At 40.6% G+C, this 27,774-nt stretch overlaps 1 protein-coding gene and 1 long non-coding RNA gene across 9 annotated transcripts in view; both read right to left on the bottom strand.

Moving 5' to 3' along the window:
• Positions 1-27,774, bottom strand: part of MON2 (MON2 regulator of endosome-to-Golgi trafficking) — a 121,496-nt gene that overhangs the window by 20,994 nt on the left and 72,728 nt on the right. For 4 of the 8 annotated variants that reach the window (XM_075494725.1, XM_075494776.1, XM_075494733.1 and 1 more), the window contains one exon: positions 25,827-25,969. In XM_075494725.1, the coding sequence (XP_075350840.1) occupies positions 25,827-25,969 (143 nt within the window). Of the gene's footprint in view, positions 1-18,379; positions 18,641-19,550; positions 21,140-24,424; positions 25,970-27,774 lie in introns of those variants that run through there. The other 4 variants (XM_075494766.1, XM_075494742.1, XM_075494752.1 and 1 more) reach the window with 4 other exon arrangements.
• On the bottom strand, positions 11,480-13,301 carry LOC142406202 (uncharacterized). Its single transcript, XR_012774495.1, has 2 exons — positions 13,160-13,301; positions 11,480-12,020 (listed from the first exon to the last, which is right to left on the bottom strand). It is a non-coding gene; the product is annotated as an uncharacterized LOC142406202 (long non-coding RNA).

Here is a 27,774-nt window from a genome sequence, read left to right as displayed (position 1 = left end):
AGGCTAGCAAGTTTTTCTTGTAGCATACGAACTCTCCATTTATAAGAAATAAGCGTTTTCAAATTATAACACCACCAAGTATTTACACTAGGTATTTGCCACTAACTGCTTAAAAAAAAAAAAACAAAAAGACCCAACGAGAGAACCCACCCGACCTACGGTCCAATTAGTGGTGCAAAGACTGTGGCTTGCAGAGTTTTTCTGAGTAGCCCTTTTCCTTTAAGGCGGCAGCATAGCACCTCCTGAGTCTGTTCACATTCCAACATACAAAGCCAGGCAAAAAGAGCTGCAGGGGGGTTTTGTGTAGGGGTGCCTTTCAGCAACTGCCACTGCTCCTCATCCTTCCCAGCCACTACAGCAGTAGTTGTCTAACCTTTTGGGTAAGTTTGCAGCAACAGGCCAAGCATGGGGGGTAGTGGGTTTCACCCACTACCGCCCTATTAGTATGGGCCAAGCCTGGCTTTTGGTGACAGGCAGAGGAAAATGAGTTCAGTAGCTGCTCAAGGATGAAAATACATCTCTGTACAGGTTAGGATGGGCAGACGTTGCTACAGCTAGAAGGAAAGGAGACCAAAGCACCCCAGGCATCTGCAGACAAAGCTATGGCTGGGTGCTCTTGCCAGTAGGAGGGCAGAAGGCTGCCCAGATGCAGGGAAGGAAGACAGGACCCAGAAGTGGGTTTGGTGGTTGGACAGCTCTGGGCACATTCCATTATGAACATATCTGTCAGATATGTTAAGATGACCATCAGGAGAGCTACATCCAGCAGAAAGGATGACACTAAAGATGACTCACGATGGTCACAGAAGGAAGTGACTCATTCCAAAGGCCAAAAGAATGTCCCTAAGCTAGAGGGGGACATGTGCCTTGTGAACCAGAACCAGGAACATAAGCTTCACGTGATTTCTCGGAACAGTGAAGGCAGCAGGATATGAAGCCAAGGAAACACTTGTGACAGGCAGGCAATAACTGTATTTCACAGAGAAAACAGTGGTGTACAATACTGCAAACAGTGCATTGTTAATGATTTTATTTTTCTTGACCACGGGAGGAGAAGAGGAAGGAAAATGCTGACTTTGAATTTTCAACTAATAGCCATAGGCATTCTGCAGATTTTTGCACTACAGAAAGAGAAGGACCATTACCATGGTCATTGTCCTTTTGGACTCAATGGAGCTGAGGAATTTAAGTACAGTAAGGACTGCAGAATTACTGACTCCTAAGAAAGAGAGGTCCAGGGCCCACAGCACCAAGTAAAAAGGGCTGACTGTTTTGATGACCTGGCTTTGAATCCTGCTTTGAAATCATTGCAAAAGCTTAGCCATTGAGTAGACGTGAAGTTTGATGCTGAAGACAGCCATTCCCAGGTACCGTTTTGGCCTAGCAGTACCACCGTCATCACTTGCTCTATACAATAGCCATACAATTTTTTCAAATGTCAAACATCAAACATGAATCAGTGTGTGTTGTTTAAAGAGACAGTTGTAAGACCTATAGCATGTTTCAATTCTACGACTTTTCCTCATCAATTGTTCAAACATTTAATTACTGCTAGCACTCAAACCATAGAAGTTCATGGCATAAGATACAACTGCATCTTCTGTCCCTCTGTATTATTAAAAGCTCCCTACAATCAGTTTACTTTGCCATATGCAAGTGCTATGTTACCTTGCATCCTTTTCTTTGATCTGCTGAATACGTATACGGCTTGCATTTTGAGACCTTTTCCCCAAACACTTCATTCTTTGAATTCTCTCCAATAGTCCCATTTTGTTTCCGAATTAGGATGACCAGTTCATCGGTATACAATAATCAAGTGCTATATGAAGGGAAGATCACTTTGTTCAGCTTAATAGCTTGCTTTCTGTGTACTGAAGCACTGTACCAGAAGTCTACTTCAAGATCACTACAATGGCAACAGCCCTTTTCTAAATCTTTGCTTAATGAGATGCAGTCCCTGTGTGACCACCTTGGTCCATGTCTACTGCCAAAATCAGTACAAAGTGGTTAACATGATGCTGTCTTGTACCGTATTAAATGTCAGGGTTATGAGCCCAGCAATCTCATCCTGCTTAACTCTATCACAGACAACCATACTAGAAATGTACAAGCCCTTTAAAAAGAATGTGGGGGAGGCAGTAGCAAATCCCACCCAGTTAAATAATTTCAAGGGCAACCTAAATCTTCAATTGTATCCCTTTCCCATTATTTTAGATATACAAAATATAGAATAAAAACCCCACTCCTGTTTTGACAGTCTTGACAAACCAAAATGTTGATAATAGTGTTAACAGTGTTTTTAGGGATGGGAAAACAAATTGAAATAGCCTAGAGATTCACGTCATGAAGCCGAAAGGGAGGTACAAACATAACAAGCGAGAAAGGGAGAAAAAACCTAAATGCTAAACAAATAAGAAAATGTCATTTGGTCTCGCTAGGTTCTTCCATACCAGCCATTGCTAATGAAAAGATAAGTGTCATCTTTCAGTCACTTCAAGCTCTGCCAAAACTATAATGACATCAAAGACACTGCTTTTTAGCTGGTCACAAGGTTGCAGAAGACAAGCTTTTTAAACAAGCCTTGATTAGCGTAAAGGCAAAAATCAGAACGATTAGAAAAGAAAGAGGGAGAAACTGAAGCACAAAGGGGCAATCAAGTCTTGGTATTTCGGGTGATAGTTGGGACTAGAGCAGAGTCACTAAAGGGGATAAGATCACCTCAGTCCTTGCTGCCTTGGCTTGGTCTGAGGACTTTGTGGTTTCAATGCATCATGACTGAACCCAGAAGTCTGTAAGTGTGGTGACCCACACTGGTGTTGACGTTGCAGGTAAAAGCTGCACATCTTTTTACTCAGACAATGAATTCCAAACGAGATGAAGAGAGGGGAAGCCCTCCTCTTCTACCATCTAGGCTTAATTTTCAAAACACTGGGTCCACTGCAATCGTCTTCCTGTCAAACATTCCTATTATCCATCAGATACAATCTCAATATGTTCTTTAAACCAGCAGGAATTTTTGACTGAATTAATTCTATTTTTATTTTTTTCCCTGACGTTTACAAATAATTTTATATAACAGACCAAGAGTTGCCATCTGTTACCTCAAACTACTTTTAGGTCTCTATACAACACATCCTGCGGATGTAGCCTACTTTTTTGCTAGTAGATATGGTACTTCATGACTGACAGTATTAAATATGTTGGACTGTGACTAATGAAACATTTTGGATTGCTTTCTAACAGTAAATGCTCCACGTGTACCGTCCTATCAATCACTGTGGCATCTGCAGCTATCATTATGGATGGTATTTCGCTTTCTTGAGCATTGATAACTGGATTGAACAATACTGGCATCCATATACAGAATTGCAAATTTTGGCCTTGGGATATCCGTACCAGAGTAGACAGGCCCTGGGAAACAGCCCTATGCATGGCTCAGTTCCAGTGGTTCACTCGGCCTCTGTTGATTCTTCTGAAGGTGGGCCCTGCTGCTCCACAGCTGCCTGCAACCCCTCCTGCCACCCATGTCAATAGGAGGCTGCGGAGGGTACCACAAAGACCTCAGAATTACCATAAAGGATTTTCTGGGCAAACGCCAAGTCCAGCCTTGGCGTGAGCTGACCACAGCCATCTGGCCAGGCTTACACATGATCATCGTGACCAGCTGAGCCACCTGCATTAGGGCTTCCTGAAGCAGAAGATCCTAATGGCACCTGAACTGTTTGCGTGGTGCCTCCAGATTCAATTTCAGCTAGCTGCAGCTCATGTGGTGGCTGCTGGGGGTTGTTGGGAGCCACTCCACCATCATGTTGTTACAACAGCAGGGCCATAGCTAGTACAAGGCTGGCAAAGGGAGGGGAGAACATATCACATAAATATTTAAGGACCTCTGCTCCCACTAGGCCTTGCACTGATCATTTTATTTGGGTTTTGATTAGTATCACTACTGTTTATCTACTTCCTTTAAGCCTTGCACTTTGTTGCCTTATTAGACCATTTTTACTTTTCAACCATTAAAAAAGGATTGGTAAACTTAAGCACTTGCTTCCTCTGCCATCCTTCCCTATTTTCCTTTCTACTCTAGCCTATAACCATGTACTAAAGTAGCAAAGACAGCAGGCTGGGTACAGGATGTATGACAGACTGTGTACGACATCAGGGACTAACATGACTAGAAAGCAATCTTTCAGGTGCTGGAAAGAAGAAAGATGTTCATGAGGCTGGGGAGTAGTGGAAAAGCTAGGTCACGAGAAATGGAACAAACCTGAGGGACCTGGAAAATAATGGTAGTGTGGCTGTGTCCTGGTTTTGGCTGGGATACAGTTAATTTTCTTCCTAGTAGCTGGTATAGTGCTGTGGTTTGGATTTTAGTATGAGAATAACATTGATAACACACTGATGTTTTAGTCATTGCTAAATAGTGTTTACACTAGTCAAGGACTTTTCAGCTTCCCATGCTCTGCCGGGCACACAAGAAGCTGGGAGGGGGCACAGCCAGGACAGCTGACCCAAGCTGGCCAAAGGGCTATTCCATACCATATGAGGTCATGCTCAGCATATAAACTGGGGGCAGTTGGCCGAGGGGTAGCGATCGCTGCTCGGGGACTGGATGGGCGTCCGCCGGCGGGTGGCGAGCGGTTGCATCACTTGTTTTTTCCTGGGTTTTGTTCCTCTCTCGCTCTCTTGTTGCTTTCCTTCTCATTACAATTTATTATTATTATTATTTTTGTTCCAATTATTAAACTGTTCTTATCTCAACCCACGAGTTTTCTTACTTTTACTCTTCCGATTCTCTCCCCCATCCCACCGGGGGGGAGGGTGAGCAAGCAGCTGTGTGGGGCTTAATTGCCGACTGGGGCTAAACCACAACAGGCTGGCAGACTGGCACACTTATAAACATTTAATGTTTATAGTAGTGCTAGCTCTCACATTGTATGTTTGTATGTACCATTTCAGATCTACTTTACACCTAGGCATTCTAGCCAAACCTACATGAGGTTATACAAAAGTAACCTACTGCATATCCTTTCTGACAGAAGCGTTTCTTGGGTCCATATTCAAGTTTTGCAGCATGAAAGGCCACCATGATACTGATGGCACCAGCAATGAGCCTAGCTCAAAGGATTACTATTACACTGCCACACTAGATATCTAGGCTGCCAAATCTCAGCATCTGACTGAAATCACTGTGTAAATCGGATAGGGTTACATGACACAGAGCAGCACAAGATAGATATGGACAGTGACAATGTATGCGTACATCCTGATAACACTTAGGATTATCACCTTGGGAAAAAAAAGACCTCAGGAAGCACAGATATGGCATATTCAGTACAGCCCACTGTATATATAGATACTGGCCCCTAATGAGGTAAGGCAGGTAGGTAAGTGGCAGTAAGGAAGTGATTTTTTTTCTGCTTAGCCTGAGAACTCCAGAGAAGACATCCTATGAAAAAGTAGATCCTGTTTGTAATCCCCAACAAATGCTAAGTTTTTGCATCACCATGATACGAATCACCCAGTAACACGGATTCAGACATCAGATTTACCCATTCTAAAGTAATTGTCCACCAGGTGACCAGAACTGGGTGCAGCAAGGCTTCTTAGAGGGTAGTTGCCCTCTTGACAATAAGTGTACCGATGCAGTTGGGAAAGTGACAGCTCCTCACCCACAGTTGTGAAAACAGGCCTACTCATGCAGTTGTCCTGGATCTGCTGGCAATTTCCCCCTTGTTCACCTAAGCCAAAACCTCTGCTTGATGAGAGGTAAGTTGCAGTTTGACCTAGACCTGTAAGGAGGTGCAGGCAGCTTTCCAGACAGGAACGCTTTTGAGCGCTAGGATGACAGAAAATCTAAGATCCAAACTCCACTCAGATCATTGTAGACATCCTTGTTCCATCCTGTGTAACACAGATGGCCTTGAAGCAGTCGTTGTTAGAGGCAAGCAAAAAGAACTAGATGGAACACAGCAGTGAATCAACTTCGCAGGACATGCTGAAGTGCTGTAGTTTATATAAGACCCTTATATAAATTATGCATGCTGGTGTAGCCCTTAGGTATGCAATAGATGAACAGTCTCCTCACTTCAGCAGCCTGCATTGCCAAGAAATTTAGGAATAGGTTTCATACTGTAAAGCATAGCTGCTGATTTGCAGTACAGAGGTGACCTGTTAATCTGGAAGAAGCCCAGGGCTTCATGAACAAGAGTAAGACTGCACCATTTAGCCTGTGCATCTACTGCACAGACACAGTGTTTCACAGAGGACTGTACTTTGGCCCTACATCTCCCTCAGCTTCTAATACATGTGCTCAATTTAGGAAGAGAGAGAACAAAAAGAACACACGCCGTTAAACATCTATCTCCTTGGCCTCATCTTCCTCCTGGCATAACTCAGGGTTCAGCTACAACACACCTAAAAAACATTCAAGGAAACACACAATAGTGGGATCTGTCATGTCAACATAGGGGGAATGGAAAAATGGATCCAGGTGGTGGCTTTCTTACCTGAATTAGTACCTATTACATAGGTCACTGACATAGCAATACATTTTTCAGAAGGTTCTGAAGGTCCCATGCACCAATACCAGGAGTGGAAACACCACAGAGGCTCTCAAAAAAAAGTCTCACATTTTGAGTTCACTTTTGGCCCCCTGTGTTATTTCTGTTAGGCGTACCACCCCACTTGCCACCGCACAAGAGATGAACATGTCTGTAACAGCTGCACACATCACGACTAGCTGATGAATCCCATGGTACTCTACAGAAACACAATTCATCTCAAACATCATTTTATTGGATAAGAGTGATCTAGCTTTCACTTACACCTACCTAAGAAAAAAGGCACCACTTCGTACTTCAGATACTGAAATGTATTCAGTATCATACCCAAAGCTTTTTATGATAATTAAAATGTACTATTTATTAGATTTATTTAATCTTCCAGAAGCTTCCTTCTGGAAGTTCCTCAACTGGACCAACTTCCCCTTTAAGAGCATGGTGTAGAAACTCTGGGAGTGAACAAGATCCGTTTTAGACTGAAAACTAAGCTTCAGCCTGAAACACAAGGCCTCAGCAAAAACCACACACACAAAAACCACACTGATTTTTACCAGATAAACCAGAAACCAGATTTAAAGGTAGATTTCAAAGCAGCTGGAAGTCTGTCACCATACTTTTTGCTTTGCTTTTCTTTGCAGGTGGCATACTAAGGATCCTCTTGCCTTTCCGGTTAAAAGTCTTGGCATCAAAGTAACATATCCTTCCAGGAACATGTACCACAGGTAATACTAGGTCACTGAGCTATCAGTTGAACAGTCCCTCCTGATGTGGTACTTCAAAAGTTATCCAACAGCAAAACTATCCCCTCTTCCCTTCCAACACTCACAAACCTTCAGACAGAAGGTGGGATAAGCATGACCTTGCCTCATTCAATGCCAGCATTTTCATACCAATTCCTTCGTCTCATTTTTTTGTGGGACAAGACTTAAGACACGCGCAAGGCAAAATCCTTGCTTCTTGCAAAGGATTAAATGGAGGGCAGAAAAGGCACCCTTCAGAATGGGATGAGGCATACTGAGTTGCCTTCAGGTGAAAGTGAAAATTGGGAAATATCACACCACTTTAGCAACAAGATGTTTAAACATTTTCATGTAAGTTAGAAGAACATAATTTTCTTTTAAAATTTCAACCTTCTTTCAAGTGGCTGAAGACAGTTCTTGGCTTCAAAAGTTACTGTGGAGAGGGTGGAAAGAAGGAATAAGGTGGTCAGGGACCAGGAAGAGATCTGACAACCAGACATCACAGATGCTATTTTCTTAGCTGGCCCGGAACAAGAGACTTACAGCATTTAGAAAGATGGTGCAAAACTGGATCTTTTTCCATTTGTGTAGTGACACATTGGCATCACTAAATTCTGGACAAAGGTAGTCTGTTGCACCAAGACAGTTCTTTGTTGCAGCCATTGCAACCTGCACCAAAAGCCTAAAACAGGCAGGCAAACTTCAAAAGCTATTAACTGCAAAGCCATGGGCAGTTTTGCCTGGCTTGCAGAGGCACGCAGGGTACACAAACTAATAGGGCGAGAGTGAGAATTTTAAGTGCAAAGAAAATGGAAAGGCAGCAGAAATAAGCAAACTTGGGAAGAGAAACTGGAAGACCAGGTAAGAGAGCCCTTTCTGCAGGTAAAGTCTTGGCCAGGGAGAAGAAACAGAAGTTTACTTCCAGTCTTCAGATTCTCTTCCCAGACCAAACACAGCAGCTCTTTACCCTGTGATGTAGCACCTTCTGTGCCCGAGGGCATACTCTAGCCCCTTCCCTTTAAATACGAGCCTTTCACTTCAGTGATTCCACTAAATCTCCAGTAAAGGTAACTTTTTATGTTATGTTTCTTGTCTTTCCCCACCTTTCACGCTTTTAGTGGCAGGATACGCATTCTTTTTTGACAGACATTCACAAAGCCTGTACATTAATGCAGCTGAGAGGCTAAAAGACTCTTAGCTAAAACCTCAACTAGCTCAGCTAAAATGCTTGAGTACTTTCTCAAAAATAAATTTATAAATTTGTGTAAATTATGATCCAAATATATGTTAGAAGACTAATATTAAAGGTATTCTATATAATGAAAATCTAGGTATTTAAGAGTTTCCCAAACATTCACACTTATGTTTTGAATGACATTTCTATTTCTGCTACAGAAAGAATCTCTCTAGAGGCATACACTATGAATATATATTATATAAAACCTCCTTTAGAAGCAATGTTCTAGAACCAATTTTTATCAGAGTAACACTTAAGCACAGGACAGTGGAAGATGCAAATAAACTAATTTAAATATAAAGAATGCAGTTCGCTTTCATTTATAATTACTAGTGTAAGCATTTCCTTATGTTAATTTAGTACTCGTTCTTACAAAGACAGCATCCAATGGGAAGACGCACATATAACTTGTTAAATGCACTGATGTATTTTAAGTAAGTGCTTATGTATTTATAGACGTAACTCTCTAGAAACTGGCATTTCCTCTTACTGTCTTAAGCTGCTTCCCAGTGTAAGTGGGAGGTCTCACTCATTATGTGCATGGCCCAGGATCTATTAAAGTAGAACCAAGCCAGCCCCCAGTGAAGACAAGTTCTCAAATATCAATTTTGCTAGCATGGGAACACAGCACTCTCCTTGGTGACAGAGAGGGCAACTGCACCCTGCAGGGAAGCAACTATCTTGAATCTAAGATTTTAGGTTGATGCGTGCCAGTATCTTTAGAAGCAGCATTGACAGACAGTAGCTGGAGGGGTGAGCAGCTGGTGACTGTTCTTCACAAAATAGGTAAGACAATAGCGCAAAAAGACATCAAACCAGGGAATAAGAGCATCTAAAGCTTAATCGACTATGCCGTGAATCTCAATGCATTTTTATTATTCCACGAGTCTAAAGAAGCGCTCAGAAAAGCTACAGAGGAACATTTCTTGCAGTACTTTCTCACCCAGCACAGCAAACAATACACAATAGGGATACTATAAACTAAATAACTTTGCACAGAAATTCCATCAACTCAGCCATGTGCCTATTTTAATGTTTCTATAACAAATTCACACAAGAAGTTTGACTGAGTGAAACCTCTGAAGAATAAAGGGGAAAAAAATTTCAGCAAGAGACAATGCCATAGACAATAACGTGCCAGCAGTACAGCTTTTTAATTGGCATGATGCAATTTTTCTTTCCAAACTAATTCATCAAATCACAATAAAGGATCACTGAATTTGCAAGATAGGAGCTACTCTTTCCATTTTAGGTTTTCACAGTATTTTCAGAAATATCAGCTTTGACTTTTACAACATTGCTAAGATAAGGCTCTTCATTCCACTGAAGAACTAATTTTTTTGCCTCAAAGCATGATGCCGCAGCTTTCTTCATATAAGCAAGCTATGCAAGTTGGACAGTTAAGCAGTAAGGACTGAGACTAGGACAATGCTAAGGATGGAACTTGTCTGGACTAACTTCTATACTTTGAATGCAAGACTGAGAAGTGTTCTGAACTAAGAAACGTATGGATATCCGTAAAGCAAAGCTAAGCATCTTGAATGCAACTCCTCAAGGAAATAATTCACATGTCCGCACCTAAAACCTACCAAGCAATACATAACTGAGACCTACGTGGGCACGGGGACAAACCACCTCATGCATTACACAACATCTCACCAGTAGTCCCCCTACCTGCATTATTTCAGTAGCACTGTCTTAGTTTAGGACAGGCTCTTAACATTCTCCTGAACTCTTAAGTCACCACCCAGAGCACAAAGAACTGATTGCTCAGGTGGCAAGTAAAGTTTAAGGAGATATTTTACACAGGAGATAAACAACTAAGTGCTTAATGGTAGTATACTTGAACACATCCTCTCCCATTGATTCTCTCCCTCAAACCCAAAAAGCTACAAAGGGAGCCAAGTTCTAGTTCTAACCAACTTCCCTGAGTGTAAGAAGGGAAAGCAACACAGAGGACAATTTCACACCACCCACCTACAGGCACTTAGCTTAGCTGAAGCTCCTTCACCTCCCTTACAATCAACATACAGAGACAGGCTCCTTGAAACGATAATTCAGATCAAATAATGCTAAGGCACTTGAAAGCGTGATTTACATCAGGAATCTCCCTCTGCCTCCTCCACTGAAGAGAGAGGGACTAGCAGATTAGCCAGCTAAAATAGACACCTAAAAGTAGATGGTGAAAATATCACCCTAACTTCCAGATCAAACCTCAAGGGGCCCTGTTTGAGATGTGCTGTTTGTTAGATTGTGAAAAGCAGGCAGCTGTTGTATCCTTTTTGCCCCTTCCAATTAGGTGGGAAAAAAAGCCAGGGTATGTTTTAAATTTGTGGACAGTCAGCAACTATGACAGCTATTTCACTTCAAAGAAAATCTACCAGTAAGAACACTTAACATATTAGTTTATTAGTGAGCACGAGACTACCTAGCTTTTAAAAAGTTTAGTTTATGACAGAGCTTGAATTAACAGAATAACACACTGCACAGAGTAGAAATGAAATATCATCAGATTAAACTTGTCGGCAAGTACAATGTTCCCTATGTTCTGCAAAGCACTTTACATTCAGCAGAGGTGCAAGAGCAACCTTTGCATGTCTTCTAAACACGTAAGAGGCAAAGTTAAATATCTGTAAGTTGCTCAACTCTTCCCAATAATATAGATACATTAGATCTGTGAATTAGAAGCACTATTAAGGCACCAACTTATTTTCAAGTGTTTAGCTAGAGCTTTAACTTTCACTACGAACTCAAGAGATTAACCACAACCTTCTTCATAGTTAGGTCTTAAAAAGAGTGAAAGATTAACTCTCATTTTTAAAAACATAAGACACAGTTATGCGCATTTATTGTAAATGTTTTAATATATTCCAAGTTTAAGCCATTGTAATAAGTGATCAACACACTAAAATTCATATCAAAAAGGTACCGTTAGCCATCACTACAAATATACCAGCAATTTTAATTAATTCACAGTAGCAGATTCATGGGTTTGCTTTTCACAATAAGTCAGTCCAAATATACAGGAAAAATATCTCAGAAGGCTCACCTAAAAAATTGTTAGCACTAAGCAGTACAATTAGTCAACTATACTGTAAAAAGATTATCTTATCAATGTAAGGAAAGTGGTAATTACATATTTTTTGCTTTTGTTAAATAAACATTCAGGATTTTTTACCATTCAAACAAGAGCACTTAATATCACACATACAAGTTTTGCATATTCAGAACACAGAAAATACAAATTGGTCATTGATCTCTGTCTTCACAAGATAGAAAAATCCACCTCTTTCAAGGGTGCCATGTGAATAATAAAGTCTCAGCATGAGAAGAAATGCAGACACTTGCTCTTCAGCCCAAATTCAGGTGCCCTCCAAACAGTGTGAAACTAATGGCTTTTCATCCAGCTCTGTGAAAGAAGCAGCATCCTACTGACGGGGTTGAACCCCACTACTCATCTCAGTGGCCAAGGCTAGACTCCTTCTGCAGAAGTAGGAGGAGAAGGAATTGTTGCCACCTCAGCAGCATGCAATCCCGGGAAAACAAAGGGGATTCCCATTGTCATTGTCTTCATCTGCAGCTGATCATCACCAGCACTAGCAAGGCAGTAGCTTGCGCAGTTATCTCCACAGCGGGCAATGTCACAACCCGACCAACAGCACAAACTACTACCTCAGCCAGGGCCCTGGTGCACCCGACCCCTTCTGAAGGGGGGAAACAAGCAGACAGACAACACAGCAACGATAAATGAAATTAGAGGGAAAAACAGCAGAAAGATAAAAGGGCTCTAGGGTCTTTTGATGATCCTCTTCTCTCCTTTATCTGCTGCAGACATCAACCAGACTCCTCTCGCCTGACTGTGAAAAGCAAAGGGAAACCCCGCCCAGCTCCCTCCCCAGTTTTGCCCTTTTCCTTGCATGACCTGAAACCGACGGGAAGAGCTTCATTTATCAGCTACATTACAGACCCCAGCTGGTACAGTAAAGATCACGTTTAATTTCAAACAGCCACAGTTCCGCAAGCCTATAACAGATGGGGAGGGGAGGGGAAGGAGGGAGGGAGGGAAGAAAGGAGAGAAACGGGGGAAGGGGGGGAGACACAGCAGACAGACACCCCCCCCACACACACACACACCGACCAGCCCCAGCCCGCTTCAGCCGCCCTCCTTGTCCACCCTCCACAAGAACCGCGGCGGCACAGGACCTGCCCGCGCCGCCCCTCCCTGCGGCACGGCCGCCCCGCGGCCCCGCCAGCCCCGGCCCTGGCGGCGGGCAGCCCGCCGAGAAGGGGGTGCGGGGCGGGGACGCAGCCGCCGCTGCCGGCAGCCCGCCCTGCCCGCCCGCAGCGCCCGCCGCTGACCTCCCGCCGCCCCCGCCCGCCGGGCCCCGGCAGGCCGGTCCGCCCGCTCCCCGGAGAGGCGGAGGCGAGGGGCCGGGGCGCTCCGGCCCCAGCCCCGCTCGCCCGGACGCGTCGTGCCGCCGCCCGGGGCGAAGGGGCCGGGGAAGGACCGCCGCCCCAACGGGGAGCCCCCGCCGCCTCTCCCGGCGGGGAGGAGGGAGCTGAGCCCTCAGGCGAGGGCGTCGGGACGCAACCCGGAGGGTCGGGGAGAGGGGAGCGCTCGCCTTGCCGAGGCCGCAGACAAAGGGGGCGCCGCGGCCCCGCTCCCGCCGCGGCTCCGTCCCTCGCCGCCGCCGCCGCCGCCTGTGTGTCCGGCTGAACCATAGAGATCATTTAAGGCGGGGGGAGAGAGGGGCTCATCCGCTGCCCACGTGACTGGGCATGTCACTCACCCGGCCGGCGCCATCTTGAAGAGGGAGGGGGAACGCTGCCCCCAGCTAGTATTCAAGATGGCGCGGGACGGCGGGAGGCCGCTATTCACAGACAGACGCTGCGCCACTCCGCTGCGGCTCTCCCTTCGATTCCCGCCGGACTGCGCAGGAGGGTGTTACGCTCCTCCGGGGGGATGCCGGGAGGGGAAGAATCTCCCGCTCTCGATCCGGGACTCCCTAACAGCCGCGGGAAACGCTGCGGCCGAAGCGGGGCCCACGGGAAGCGTAGGCGGGGCGAGGGGGAACAGGCGCCCTTAAACTGGGGCTGTTTCACTGGAAACGCGTTCCGAGAGAAGCAGAGCACCAGGGAGGGACTTTTCGCCCCTTTAAGGCTATGGGTAGCGGTAGGGCAGGAGAGGTTCCGCCGCCCGCGGCGCTGACCGGAGCCACGGCCGGCGGGACGGGCGGGAGAAGGCGCTGAAAGCTGCAGGGTAGCCTACTAGCTGACATGGCAGCCTACTTTCTGATTACATGTGTCTTTTAGTCGCAGGAGTAAAGGGGCAGCTCGCACCAGCTCTTTGGTACGTGCAGCGCGACGGTCTCCCGAGTGAACGCGGGGTACCGCGGCTGGGTTCGGGGCAGGCGGCAGAGCTAACGCCCCCTCCTTGCAACGTGCTAGGCAAAGAAGAGGGCACTGGCTTTAAAAGTACAAAGTAAATAGTGCATTTTGTGGTTCCGGGCTTTAACTTTTAAAATTAATTCGGTTTTGCACTCTAAAGTTGTTTTGTTTGTTTGTTTTTTTAAATACAAATACAAAACTTGGAAGCTGTTTTATTTCTAAATGGAAGCAGACCCCAAGACGACTACTCCATACCAGGAACTGACCTCAAAGAAACAGACTGTGAACCTCATTACAAATTCACAGAAGTTACAAGCACATTTTTGTCAAGTTTGTTTTGGCCTTCACCACCAACAGATCTTACGAACAAATCTGTTGAAAAAACAGCTACCAATACACAAAAGGAATTAGGCTGCACGAGTTAAATAAATCTATAGTTCAGTTTACAAAGACTGTATTAACATCAGTGATGCAGAATATGGAAATAACCCCAGCTTGCAGCCAGACCTCAAATGAAACACAACAGTCTTGGAGTTTCCAGTGCAGAACTACCTACACAGCATGGGTTGAGAATAAAATGCAATGCCTTTAGTGACAACTTGGGACAAATTTGTAGTTGAGAAAGTCACACTAGAAAGCAGCCAAAATATTGCCACCTTAAAGAAAAGACTAAGATAAAATGCTTTATGGTCATGTAATTCCCTGTTTTTAAAGTTACTACCTATATTATGCATCAGGCGCAATTAGATCACTGATTGCTTGTTTAAAAGACATTTAAACCGGTGACGTTCTGTTGGAGAAAACGTGCCAAGAGTTTCTGTATGCTTATAAAGTACATATGTTTTTGATACTGACTGAAAAATTAAAGAACATTCTACAGCTGAGAAAATGGAAGCTTCCAGTAACTCATGAGTCCTTTGTTTCTGGTTCTGGAAGGGGCTGCTTGATCTCCTTCAGACCACTTTCTCCCAATTCCTGTTTTCCTCTGTAAAGCTGTGTAATACTATTTCTCACAGGGACAGTAAGACTTAATTGTTCTGCTATTTGAGGTCAGCTCAGGAGAGGCAAAGTATTACAAAGAGATGGATGCACCAAGGAAGTGTATGCTCCATTCCTACTCAGTTAAGTTGGCGTACACATGAAAACCCAATTCTGAAACAGAAACACAATCTAAAATTGGGAAAGTTTAAGTGTTTATAAAAAAAAAAAAAGACCAAAACCCAGGTATTTTCACACCTTTTTTCCTATCAAATTCAGATAGATGTATTCAAACTAAGATTATATTACAAAAGGTATTAATAGTGGAAAAAATCCTCCATACTTAGTCAGAATATTGAATTTTTTAGTTAATTGTGGGTTAATTTTTACCTTTTTTCTTTTCTTACTGTGCTCCCTTCTGTTCTAAGGCCACTTCAACTATATAATGTAAAGCAACTTTTACACAAGACTATCAGTATTTCATGTCTCAGTGACTTGTTTTCCTGAATTAAGGTCTCTTCTATATTCACTAACTAACAGACTGAAATCCATCTTAACATCATGAGTACATTTAGAAAGTTTCTTGGACAAGGAGTTTGCAATTTCTATATGAGGAAAATGAGCACTTCTGGGTGAAAGTAAAATGTAAATTTAAATCACGTAATTGGGATGAATTTAATTATTTATAAGAAGGGGCAGATAAACAACAGTAGAATACTGTTTCCTCTTGGAAATTTGGTAAGTTTATTAATTGAAATATTTGTAGTCTATCACGTATAGGCAGAAATTGTTATTTTTAAATTGTTATCAGGTATCACTAAAAAACTAATGGCAGATATTCAGCATACATCACAATATGGCAAACCAGAACATCTACACTGCTATTTTCTTTTTGGATTTGCATTTACCTAGAAACTAGAAGTCCACGAAGTTATTAAAGTAGATCCTGGAAAGCAATGAAAAAAGAACCAACAGGTTAGGAAATGTGCAAGGCTGCAGACAGAGGCAGGTACCAATCTGCAAGCTTCCAGACCCTAATGTTGGTTGGAGCCACCCACCTTGCTGATTCCCTCATGCTGTCCCACACCCTGTAATGCAAAGCTCCGAAAGATTTTGAGGACTGGTGCCCTTAGTTACTTTCAGTAATTCAAGTCTTCTTTACCGAGAACGTGAATGTGCGATGACTTTCAAAGAAGTCATGCTTACTAGCAAACATTTTCTCTTTTTCCTCAGAGATAAGGCCAAAAATAAGCATTCAGACACCAAGTTATAGGTACCAGAAGCAACTGTAACCTTGCTGACCTGAAACAATTGGGTAGAAAGCAGCAGTTAAATGTTATATAAAAAACAAACAGAAAAATTCTCTGATAAGGAGTGTAAAAAAGTGTAGCAGGACTGGAAATGTTTAGCTCAGTTTACTGAGTTCATGAAGACAGTGATGTCGTGTACTCATCCAAATTGGGGAACCTATGGAAAACCAAGGCAGATTCGTAGCAAGGAGAATTTAAGGTTCAAAGAGAGCTCTATTTTCTACACTAACAGTAACTGTTGAGCTCTTAAGTCTTCATCTAAGTATTTAGACTAATGCTATGACTACAAGGAACTCATATGACTACAAGGAACTCATTGCATGTTGTCCCTTGCAGAAACAGGATACAACAAATAAATACTTGAATATGATCTTGACAAGGGGAAAAAAAACAGCCAAGCCTCAGACTAGGCCCCTGCAAAGGACGTGTAAAAAACCAAAAAGCAAACAAAAAAACAGAAAGAAAATGCTTTTAGGGGAGCTCCAAAGAACTATAGCACGATCACCACATTGCAATAGTAAAGTCAGTTGCATTTACCGTGGCTGTCTGAGCCAATGACAGAGATTCATCTTCCCCATTTTGAGATGTCTAAAGTAAACTGAAAAAAACCCCACAAAACACCAGATGCCTAAGCCTAAAGTAGTTGTCCTATGCTCCCGGAGCAAGAACCGGCACTTCCACATAGCAACTTACGTGACCTCTTTTAGGATGGAATGGATCTCCTGCTAGGCCTGCCTATTTGTCTCCGCTAACGGCAAATGAAAGCCAGGCTAGTTAATCTTGGGGTAGACCTCAAAATTTCAGTTACCTAAATCTCAGAAGAGGAATCCAGCTTGTGCCTCTCAAAGCAAATACTCCATACTGCCTCTCCTAAGTTTGATTACAGGAGGAATGATTTCTGTCAAAAGTGACTTGTTTTTAATAATTATTTAAATAAGCAGGGAACTATGTTTTAAACCTTACTTTGCATCTGTATTTATCTTTCCTAAAAGATTATTTTTATGACTTCATTAGCAATTATTTAAATGTTTGTTTGCAGTTAAATATAGTCATTGCACTAAGATTGGCAACTTTTAATAACTAGGGAATACATTTTACATAATTATCACTTCTATAGCTTATTAGATGCTAAATGGTTACATTTTATTTTATCAGAAAATGGTTGAGTACATTTTTTTCTTGATTATTTAACACTTCATTAGCTTCCATAGAGCTCTATTTGGATGCAAAGTAGAATAATATGAAAAACGGCATTCAAAATAATTCTTTCTTAGATTGATCTGTTTTAAAGGTATTGGATACATTCAGGAAATACATCTTGTTAACAAAGAGGATAGAACTGATTGTTTCTGGCTGGCACTGCCTTCAGCTTTTACATACAGTAGATTTCACCTTCACAGATCTATCCTATGTATGGAAAGGGAAAAAAACCCAAGCTTTTTCAATTCCTAATCGGTTTCCAAGTTTGAACTAGTAGTTTGAATTGAGCTGGTTAAAGTGAAATTGAACTGCAAGCAGCAGCTACTGCTATCAGACTGTGATCTAGCGCTTCAAAAACTTGCTTCCTGATTCTTACTCTATAAAGAGGAAGGGGTTTGTGCCACTCCATTCATCAGTTCAGTGCATTCTCTTTAAGACTTTGGCAATACATAACCACTTAAAACTTTAAGACATTATAGTGCATACAACTGTAACAGTTATTGATTTAATATTTTAAGAGAAAATATTTAATTTAAATCAGTCTTTTCTAAAATAAATGTTTATCTTTCCTCATTTGTTCTAGGGCAGTACTATGTGCAGACTCTGGGGCTCATTTTAGTGGTAAGGTAGTACCGTATTATGCTACAACGCCAAACCCTGAGGCACGAACAGATGTTCAGTAAGTAGATCTGCAAGTAATAGTTGTGATGTACTCCAGAAACCAGTTCTTTGTACACATACATGCCAGCAGTACTATGCACATAATATTCCTGTCCCCTTCCATATTTTCTCATAAGAGAGGCTGATCAAAACCAGACTGCTCTCTGTGCTTTTTAAAGGTCCTCTGTTGGTGGCAATCCAGTTTGGCTGCCATTTTTCTATGGAGCCTCTCAGTCCCTCCCCTCATGACCAGGCATTAGTCTGTGATGTGATGGGGGAAAGAAGTGTGAGTCTTCTGGCAAGGAAGCCAGAAACATAAGCAATTCCTTGGCAACTTTAATAGTTCCAAGTAAGAAATAGTTAACAGTAAAAACAACAGACCAGGCGATGTCAAGTTTCAAGTTTCCAACAGTCTCTCATCCTCATCAGCCTCTGCAGTCTTGAAGCTGTCAACTTCGGAAATATCACTGGTCATGGAGACTCATGCCAAGTCTAAGGCAGATATTCTGTACACAGAGAGCAGCAGTTATGATTCCAGCTTGAAGATCAGGGTCTTCAATAACAAAACTGCGAAGATGCCAAACAGATACCTGACTTACAGTGGATTTTCTTTCTTACTTATCTATTGACAATCCCTTCTGAAAACAAAACAGACCAAAAAACCCTCAACAACATTAAACTGACAGGCAGTATGGGCTGAGGCCTTTGAGTATGTTTCAACATTGCAGTATTTTTGATTGAAGATGATGATGGTAGCTGTATTTAACTTGTCCTTTCCATCAGAAACATGCTTCAGGTGAAAAGAGGATTATGGTGCTGACAAAGGAGATTCCTTAAGAAGTTCTTAAGGTAGGCATGTGGACCACCAGTGGGAATAAATGTGTTAACATGGAGAGAAAAGCATATCATACTGATTTTAAAAATAAGCTTATCTGAGAACTCCTCTAAACATACATTATAAAGGAAATTTGAGCAATGAACACTCTCATCTCTTGCTAATGAAATGCTGCAGTTAGCCTAGTAAACACACAGGTATCTTATCCTTTTTATCAAATGTTTCATAACAGAGACAAATGCTTAAATAAGGACCTCAGAAATACAAGGATCAGTTTTTAGCATGTTACTGTAACCGATAGGACATAAGGACTATTACATTCTGAATCAGAAAAGTGGATGGTAAATAATGCATTGTAGTTCTTCTATTTGATGCATTCTACAATGCAACACAAAACACCTATTCTGCTGGTAATACCACTCAGTACTATTTTTATTGCAAGAATTCCATGCCGTCTAATATACACCTTAATTCTTAAGATGTAACATACATTGTTAGTTGAAATCTTTTAAAACAGTGTGAGCAGAGATCAGGTGTTTGATACATAATTGAAAAAATGAAGATTTATTTAAACAAAGTTTTGACTGGGTGCTTTAAAGACAATTACACAATCATTGTATAGATTAAATGTTATAAAATTACGGATTATGCACAGAAATGTATCAGTTTAAAGAGTTGATATAAAATTTTTAATTGCTTAAAAGATGTTAAGACTTCTTTTATACTTCTATTATTAGAAACTGTTGCAAAACATGTTTTCAGATCTAGTTCTTCATGGTGTTAGTGACAGCTGTTTGCACTGACAGCCATTTTAACACTGGAGCAATTTTCTAAGGAGAACTATCAAAACTGTTTTGAATTCAAGTCTCCTATTCAAGAAAGCTGGCAAAATTAAATGGAAAAAGCTGACTGCTGCTTAACAGCAGCATCTTACAGTCATGTTGATGAATTGCATCCTGGTTTTTGGGAGACCATTTCGCCAGTTGAGATGTTGAGTTATAATCCTGTTTTCTAGCATACTTGTAATACATCTGTCAATTTGCTACCGATTTAATAAGCACGCTCTCTTACCCTTATATTGCATTCAGAGAAGCTACATGTAGAATCCCAATCTGCACACTTTAACCCTGATCGATTAATACTTGCTTTTAGGCCCCTGTCTGCTTGGTTAGACTTTGTTTCCGTGGTTTGCTTACGAAAGAGTCATGTGAAACAGTGTCCAAAGCCTTACTAAAATCAAGATTTAGCAACTAGTTCTTATCCCCATCCACAAGTTCTGTCACTTTTTCATATAAAGAAATTGGACTGGGTTTACGTGACTTAATCATAGCAAATACTTATCAGTTGTTATGCATGTCATGGATATCTTGCTGATGCGAACAACAAATTTTAATTTTTACTTGTCAGGAAAAAAAAAAAAGAATCAATGGCAGGCCAGTTGATCCATAATTTCCATCATCTTCTCCATTTTGTCCTTAAAAAGTTAAAGCACTGCTTTTGCTTTTTTTCAGTCATCTGGTACTTCTCTTGTTTTACAGTAGTTTTCAAAGATGATCTTAAAAATGCTTAAGTTCCTCAGATTAGTTCTTTAAATACCAGGAAGAAATTCTACAGGCCCAATCATTTTGACAACATGTAACTATTTTCTACCCTGTTTTCCTTTTTCTAGGTAAGCTTCTTCAATCTTTGTCACTCATCTCAATTGCACAAGCAATACACTGGCAGTTGATCTTTGACTTTTTGATCAGTCATCACTATAACAAACCAAAAAATTCAACACACAAACTGCAAATCTGCAAACACACGATCACTTGGTATGTCAATAGCCATCCTCTTTTAAGTAGTCAGCGCTTTTGTTAGCGCAAATCTTTTACTACTTATGTATTTATTCTCTGTCAGTTGACAGTTGTCTCTCATCTACTTTCATCCCTATCTGTTAACACTGCTCTTTGGTGGTATCTGAATTTCCACCTTCTGTAGGCCTCCCCTCCTTGTGTTTGAAGTCAATGAAATTCCTCGTTTAACTAAGTTGGTCTCTTATTACATCTAGTCTCCATCACCTGCACTGGGATATACTTTCAGTTATGACCTTCACATCTCCAAGGAACTGTCTTATCTCCTCAGTTCCTCTCTTACCTCAGACTTGTCTTCTGTGGGATCTTACCTATTAATTTTCTGAAGTCTGCCTTCTTGAAGTCCAGTGATTTTTATTTTGATGTTCTCCCTCCACCCTAAGAATCATGAATATTTAATTTCACTATCTTTTTTTAAACCATCAAATTTTTTTCCTCACTTGCTGCTGATGTAGTCATTCTTGACTGCAGCAAGTGGTTCCTAGAGAGTGTAACGTTGTCCTAAATTAGACAGCAGTCAGATACTTTGAAGATGACAAATCTGAACACTACAACTCAGCTATAAAACAAGATTTACATTTGATGAGTTCTTAAAATGTGACGCAACCTTCATGTGAGGAAAGTATTCATATCCAGGGAACATGTTCACATGCTGGTGCACGAGACCTACTGAAGCTCTCTGTTCGAGAAGCCCTTTCCTGAGACTTGAGATAAACTAAATACTGCACAGACCTTACTCACTAAATTTATTCATGACCTGCAGCCAGGAAAAACTGTCCATATCCTGTTAGCCTTGCCATAGACAGAGTTGTTTAGTAAGCTGCAGGAATCAGTGAGGTCTCAAACAGTTCACATCCCTACCTAAGCATTTTTACCTCAAGATGCTAGAGATGAAAATTCTGAACCTCACCTCCATGTGCAAATACTAATCATTAAGAGAGAATAGTTTTTTTCACCAAACCAGTTTCATAATGAGCACCATACTTTATCATAGAATATTTTATCGATAAAACTGGAAGACATTCCTGAGAATTCTTAAAGCAACACAATCTCAGTTCATTAAGGTAAAGGGGGAAGAAAAATGTTATTCATTGGTACCACACAAGTCACATTTTCATAGCTGACTCCTTCACAACACTATACACATACTATGTACGTGTACACAAGCGATAATGTTTTGTGACACTCCCCTTGCCCCTTGAAAAGTGACATAGATAGCAATAACAGAATGAAAGATCAGAATAGATGGACAGAAAATACACATAGTATATTTTATTTTCTGAAATTTCTGTATCCCTGGAAACTAGGGGCATTTCTGCTAATGATAATTTAGAAGATGTTGTAGAAGATGCCTGCCCACATAGGAAATGAGTAGCAAGCTGCAATTTTGAGGTGAACAACTAGTGAAAGACACAGAACTGAGCCGTACAGAAACAGATGAAGAGAAAACTTGCTTTCTTTTTTTTCCTCCAAGAACAGTAGTATCCTGAACTTCTAAATGAATTTCTGTAGAATACACTGATGACGAGTACTTGTGTTTGCCATGTGCTGAGGAAAAGAAAGGCATTAACCTCACTAAAAATATCTTGCCTGAAGAGTTCAAGGCCAGCTATGAGAAGGTTTGCCATGTGGCAAGAAGAAAAAACTCAACCTGGGTTAAAAAAACCCAACAAACCATCTGCAGAATATGATGATAAACTACTGAAGTTTCACAGACATACTCCTACTTGCTCTTGTAAATAACTAACAGTGACCATGTATTTCATGTGGCTTAATGTCCAGTAACATTCCACAGCTCACCAATAAAACAGGTAGGAAAGCAGGCACATGTACAAGGGAACAATATGGATGTCCAGTTAGGTAGGCATCTCTGATGATAAGCAAATAACTACTGTAGGTCACTTCCACAAATAAGACTTTTTATAAGAAGTTCCCAGCTTGAGGCATCTGTTCCTTTTTCCTAATCAGTTACTATGTAATCTTAAATCCTTGTGTACATTAAGGCAATGGTCATGGCATTGAGACATACAAGTTTTCCCAAGTAATCCAAAATCTTGGTATGAACCTTCTAATAATCTGTAAGACCCTCAAATTTTCTCTTTGGATTCCCAATCCGTGTCTTTTTAAAGTTGGGGAGAAGAAGAAAAAAGGTGAAGACTGTGGTTACATTCAATAAGCGATTAATGCTAACTTCTAACTTCCAGCTGACATATTTCTATACAGTCAGCTGTACCCCTTTTCTAGCTGATTTCAGTGACACAATGCAGACTCCAATCCTGAATACATCCACGTGTTTTACTTTTCATGACTAGGCAACCCACAGACTTGAAAAGAACTTGGACATGGGTCTACTCAATAGGTAATGTTAAATTAAATTTCTTCAGTAACAAGATTTACGTTGCTAGAAACATGTAAAAATGTGAAGGTTAAATATTCAAAAATGCTGTTTGCATCAAAGAAGCCCTAAGAATATTTAGCAAAAAGTACAAATAGAAAAAAGAAACTGGTACTTCAAGTTAGAAGAAATACTTGGGTGCTGGACAGGAAGGCACAGTAAAGGGAATAATTCTTATTCACAAGATCAGTCAACGAAAAACCTCTTTTCTAAACTAGCTTTGTTTTTAGTTCTCAAACTATTTATACAAAATACAAGAAAGCAGTTTGAATATAGTCAACCTCAGCTTGCATGTCCAAAACATGCCTCAAATAGCACAGATATTATTCATTTTGTAATTAAGAGGAAAGGAAGGGAAGTTAGCTCATTGGTCAAACCTTTTGAAGATTAATGTCCATAGGTGGTAAAGTATTCTAAGCTCTAGAGTCAGGAAAGACTTACACACTCCCTTTTTAAAATACAGATAAAGCTGAAGATTTGCTTCATTGGACAGAATGCATCTGTGTTATCATTTAGAAACTAATTCACCCAGTTAGGTCTGCACACCTCTTTCCAGAAATTCTGGTTAAGATAATATATTCTAAACCAAATTAATACCCTTCTTTCCTGTCCTACACTTTGTTTCTTTAATGACCTCATAGACCTTGACTAATCTTCCACTAATTAGGAGAGCAGTTGCCAGGTTTTCACTTTCAGAGTACGGATAATGTTGTTATCTGTACGTAGGACCCAGTTCTGCATTATACTGGAACAGCTCCTCCAAAGAAGCTATTTTGACATAAATTCTATTAATGGGAAGCATTTGTTTCCTTAATGTAAACTCTGTGTTCTCTAAAAACTATCCACACTTGACAATTAAGTTCCATGCGACCTAGGTCACAGAGAAATGTGCAAGACCTTGAAGCCTCTTTAATATTTACTGTACTTTGAAACAGAAAGCTTTTAAAAAGGACTATAAACTGGAGCCTTATGGGAGCAAGCTGTTCAAAGCTGTGCTTGTATAACTTTATTCACGCAGGGTATTTCTCACCCTGACCAGTTCATCACACTTTCAAGTTGAAGCTCCTACAACTTCTACGTCTATTCACATATACCAATCAATGTCCCTTTAGCCAGGAAAGTGTAAAGCAAACAGATATAATACCATTTCTTATACATGATAATCTCTTTTAATATCTACAAAAGACTTTAAGGAACAAAAACCTAAAGGTAAGCTCTGAAATTCTGAAATCCATAGAAAGGCATCTGTCTCCCCCCCCCCCCCCCCCTTTGGCCTTTGTGCTTTCACATCACAAGTTAAAAATACGTGAATACAGGTGAAACATTATTGAAATAATAATAATTAATTAAATAAAAGTTTAAGTGCTAAGTCACAAACTTTAAAAACAATACTATTAAAAGTGTTTTGCTTCTACTGTGTATTACGTGAAAGTGAAAAATTCACATTTACTTAATGACAAATTTTACTGCACTTCTAAATGAGTAGCTATCTTCAAAAATACACTTCTCATGGTTTTATATCAGACACAGTTTATAATTAAAAGATTAGAACAATTTGGGTTGAAAAGACATTACAAAACAAAGCACTTAGAATTATTGAACAAAATATTACAGCCAAGTATTTCAGATATTTGAAATCGCCTCTCTTGGGTCATGATTCAAAGACTGTTATACCTGCCAAGAAGGTCAAAAAAGGCTAACAACCCTCAAATATATATTTTTTTTTAACGCAAGGCTGCAACTACAAAAATGGATAGAGTTGAGTGGAACAAACATCTTGAAACAAATATATTTATGAAGTGAGGTATGGTAGTGTTGAAGTGCTACAGTGAATTTCTGCATATTCAAACTTATTTCAGGTCAGCTACTTTGAAGTTTGAGATCTGCAGACTACTGGCTGCTTGCTGCAATCTTTTTTCATATGACCCCTTCTTAGATGTCCAATGGCCACAGAGAAGATACATTCAATTAAGCAAAAACTAACAACATGATCAGATATGAATGAGCATATCTGGCAATTTAGAAGGCAAACTGTAAGTAAAAATGCAAGCATACAACTTATTCATAATAAATACATTTTCAAGCATTTAACATTATCAATATTTTAAAAAGAATTTAAATAATAAATACAACTATTTTATACAGAACTGTACCATTTATTATACACACAAGTATATCAGTTCCCTTTGTTTACAAAGGCTGGTTACAGATATATGGAATGTTACAGTACCATCTTGCATAAAATTTTAGTACAATTCGTACTTCAAAAAAAGGGTGCAAAACACCAGCCTAATAAATCTGACTGAATTGAAATATTTTTAATTACATCATTAACACATACACAACAAGCTGTACATAAGCCCACTTTTCAATCACCACTTCAAGATACTGTAGCAAGTACATTAGATTATAAATGATTCCAACTATTCAGTTAAATTTATTAAAGGTTTGCACTGCTACTCACTCTGGAACCTTTGAGATATAGCCTGTATTCATGAATTACTGAGCTCTTGTTAGTACAGTTAAAAGGCAGTCAGCACTGGTTGCCAAAGTACTAGTCACAAGAAATTTCCTCAGAGAAACTTCACCCAGGAACAAACTTTTTTGGATACTTTTTTTCCTTCAAAAATTAAAAAAAGTTTTATGGGGTCAAGACTCTCCATTCTGTACCTTGGATGCTGGTGGATGCATGAAGTCCTTAAAGGGAACCAGTGCCTCTTTCAGCGCAGAGCACACTTCTGAGGATGAGCAGGTGATACATTCTACTAAAGTCGGGTACAAGGCAATAACTTGTGCCCATGTGTTAGCATCAACTGCAATGAAGAAAAGAACAGACTGAATCACTCACTACTGTCCAAATTCTTACAATAGATTTTTTCCAGTACCTGTATAAATAAGGGCACATGCAGGTGCCGAAACATAGGTACCTAGTGCTATATAGACACTACGACATCTGTGCAGGGCTCTCAGATATGATGTGGGATTTTTGCAGGAGAGCCATACTCTTTTTTTTTGCAGCAGCAGCTGGAAACCAGATGGGATATCCATAAAATGGTGCTACACACCTGTGTTTCTACATATGAGTCATTCACTGTGTTTTCTGGATGAAGAACTAACAAATTGAAGATACTGCTTTCATTAAATCCATAACACAGAGACATTTTCTGCCTGCCTTTCCCACTTTTCACTTTTGGAAATTTGTCAGCAATGAGGCCTTTTATTAATTTCAAATCATTCCAGATTACAAGAGCTATAGAAAGCAGAGGGAGAAGCACTGGACCAAGACACAAAAATATCCATGATAAAGTTTGTTAGTCCAACAAGTGAAATTAAACATTGTAGCTTGAATCTTATTTATTATGTCACTTCCTTGCTTATCTCTGTTTTAGCTCTGTTTTCAAAAGAGAACAAAACCCTGATTTCAGAGAACATTTTATTTCTTTAAGAAAATGATTAATTATTAAAAGCTAGAAGAAGGGGGAATAAAGTGATTCTCTAATTTGTCCAGTGGTTCTCTTCATAAGGGAGGTTTGGCAATCACTGCCATATATGGACCAGGTGAAGAATTTCTCATTGCAGGATGAGAGATGTGGGGAACAGTCCAGCTGAGTTGGGTACTCTACCCCTCTAAGAGAAAGGCCCACCAAAGTAGCACTTCAGTTGCCTTCAGGGCTAGCCAAAAGGCTTTATATATCCTGGCATAGGTCTGCCCTCAGCCTTTTGTCATCAGCCCTGGAAACCACATTATCATAAATCTGGCTGCTTGCTGAGGCTGCAAATGAGGCACTGCCTCCCTCAGGAAACCCACCTGCCTGTGTTCTTCTGGAAAGGCTGGTTGGTTTGTTCCAGGATTGAAAGGTTTTTTTCTCTTCCCCATAATACCAAAAGCAGGGAGGTAGAGGGAAGTGTTGTATATGCAATTCTGTCAGAGTTGCAGAGTCCAATACAGCTGGTTTAACTAAGACTCCCAACTAAGTTTTCTGGTGGGAACTCTCTATGCATACAGTAGGTGCAGCTTACAGGGGGAACAGGACGCATGATTATAAATTAAGTTGAGGTCTTCCATTTAATTCATCCCTTTAAATACATCTGTCAACCATTTACTTGGGCATCAATGAGCTAAGACATCTTACTGAATATGGGGGACAGGAGGTACTAGAGCAGAAAGGGAGGGAAAGCAAGACCGCAAGTTGATGCATCCAACAGCCTGCCCATTCATTTAACTTGTACACCCATTTAATTGCAGAGCGCACCTATGTGAATGTGATCCATAGTGACCTATAAAGGTATCATGAGAAGAAAAAGTATCTAGCCAGACTACATATATTTAAGAATTCTACTAACATTTTATGGAAGGTTTTTTTGTTTGTTTTTAGACGACACCAAACTCTATCTAATAAAAGACACCATAAATTGAAGTTTTCTATTTTATTAAACATATCTTAGGACCTTATACTTTTAGGTATACTGGGAAAACTTTGTGGGGTTTTTTTTGTTGGTTTTTTTTTTTTTTTTTTTTTTTTGGTCTACCTGCCACCTACATATACACAGAATTACAAAAGACTGAATCTTACAGATTACACTTTTTCAAATTTGTGTGAAAATTACTACAGGAAAG

The sequence above is a fragment of the Mycteria americana genome, chromosome 1 (assembly GCF_035582795.1).
Source record: "Mycteria americana isolate JAX WOST 10 ecotype Jacksonville Zoo and Gardens chromosome 1, USCA_MyAme_1.0, whole genome shotgun sequence".
NCBI lineage: Eukaryota > Metazoa > Chordata > Aves > Ciconiiformes > Ciconiidae > Mycteria > Mycteria americana.
This window is presented reverse-complemented; position numbering and strand designations above follow the sequence as displayed.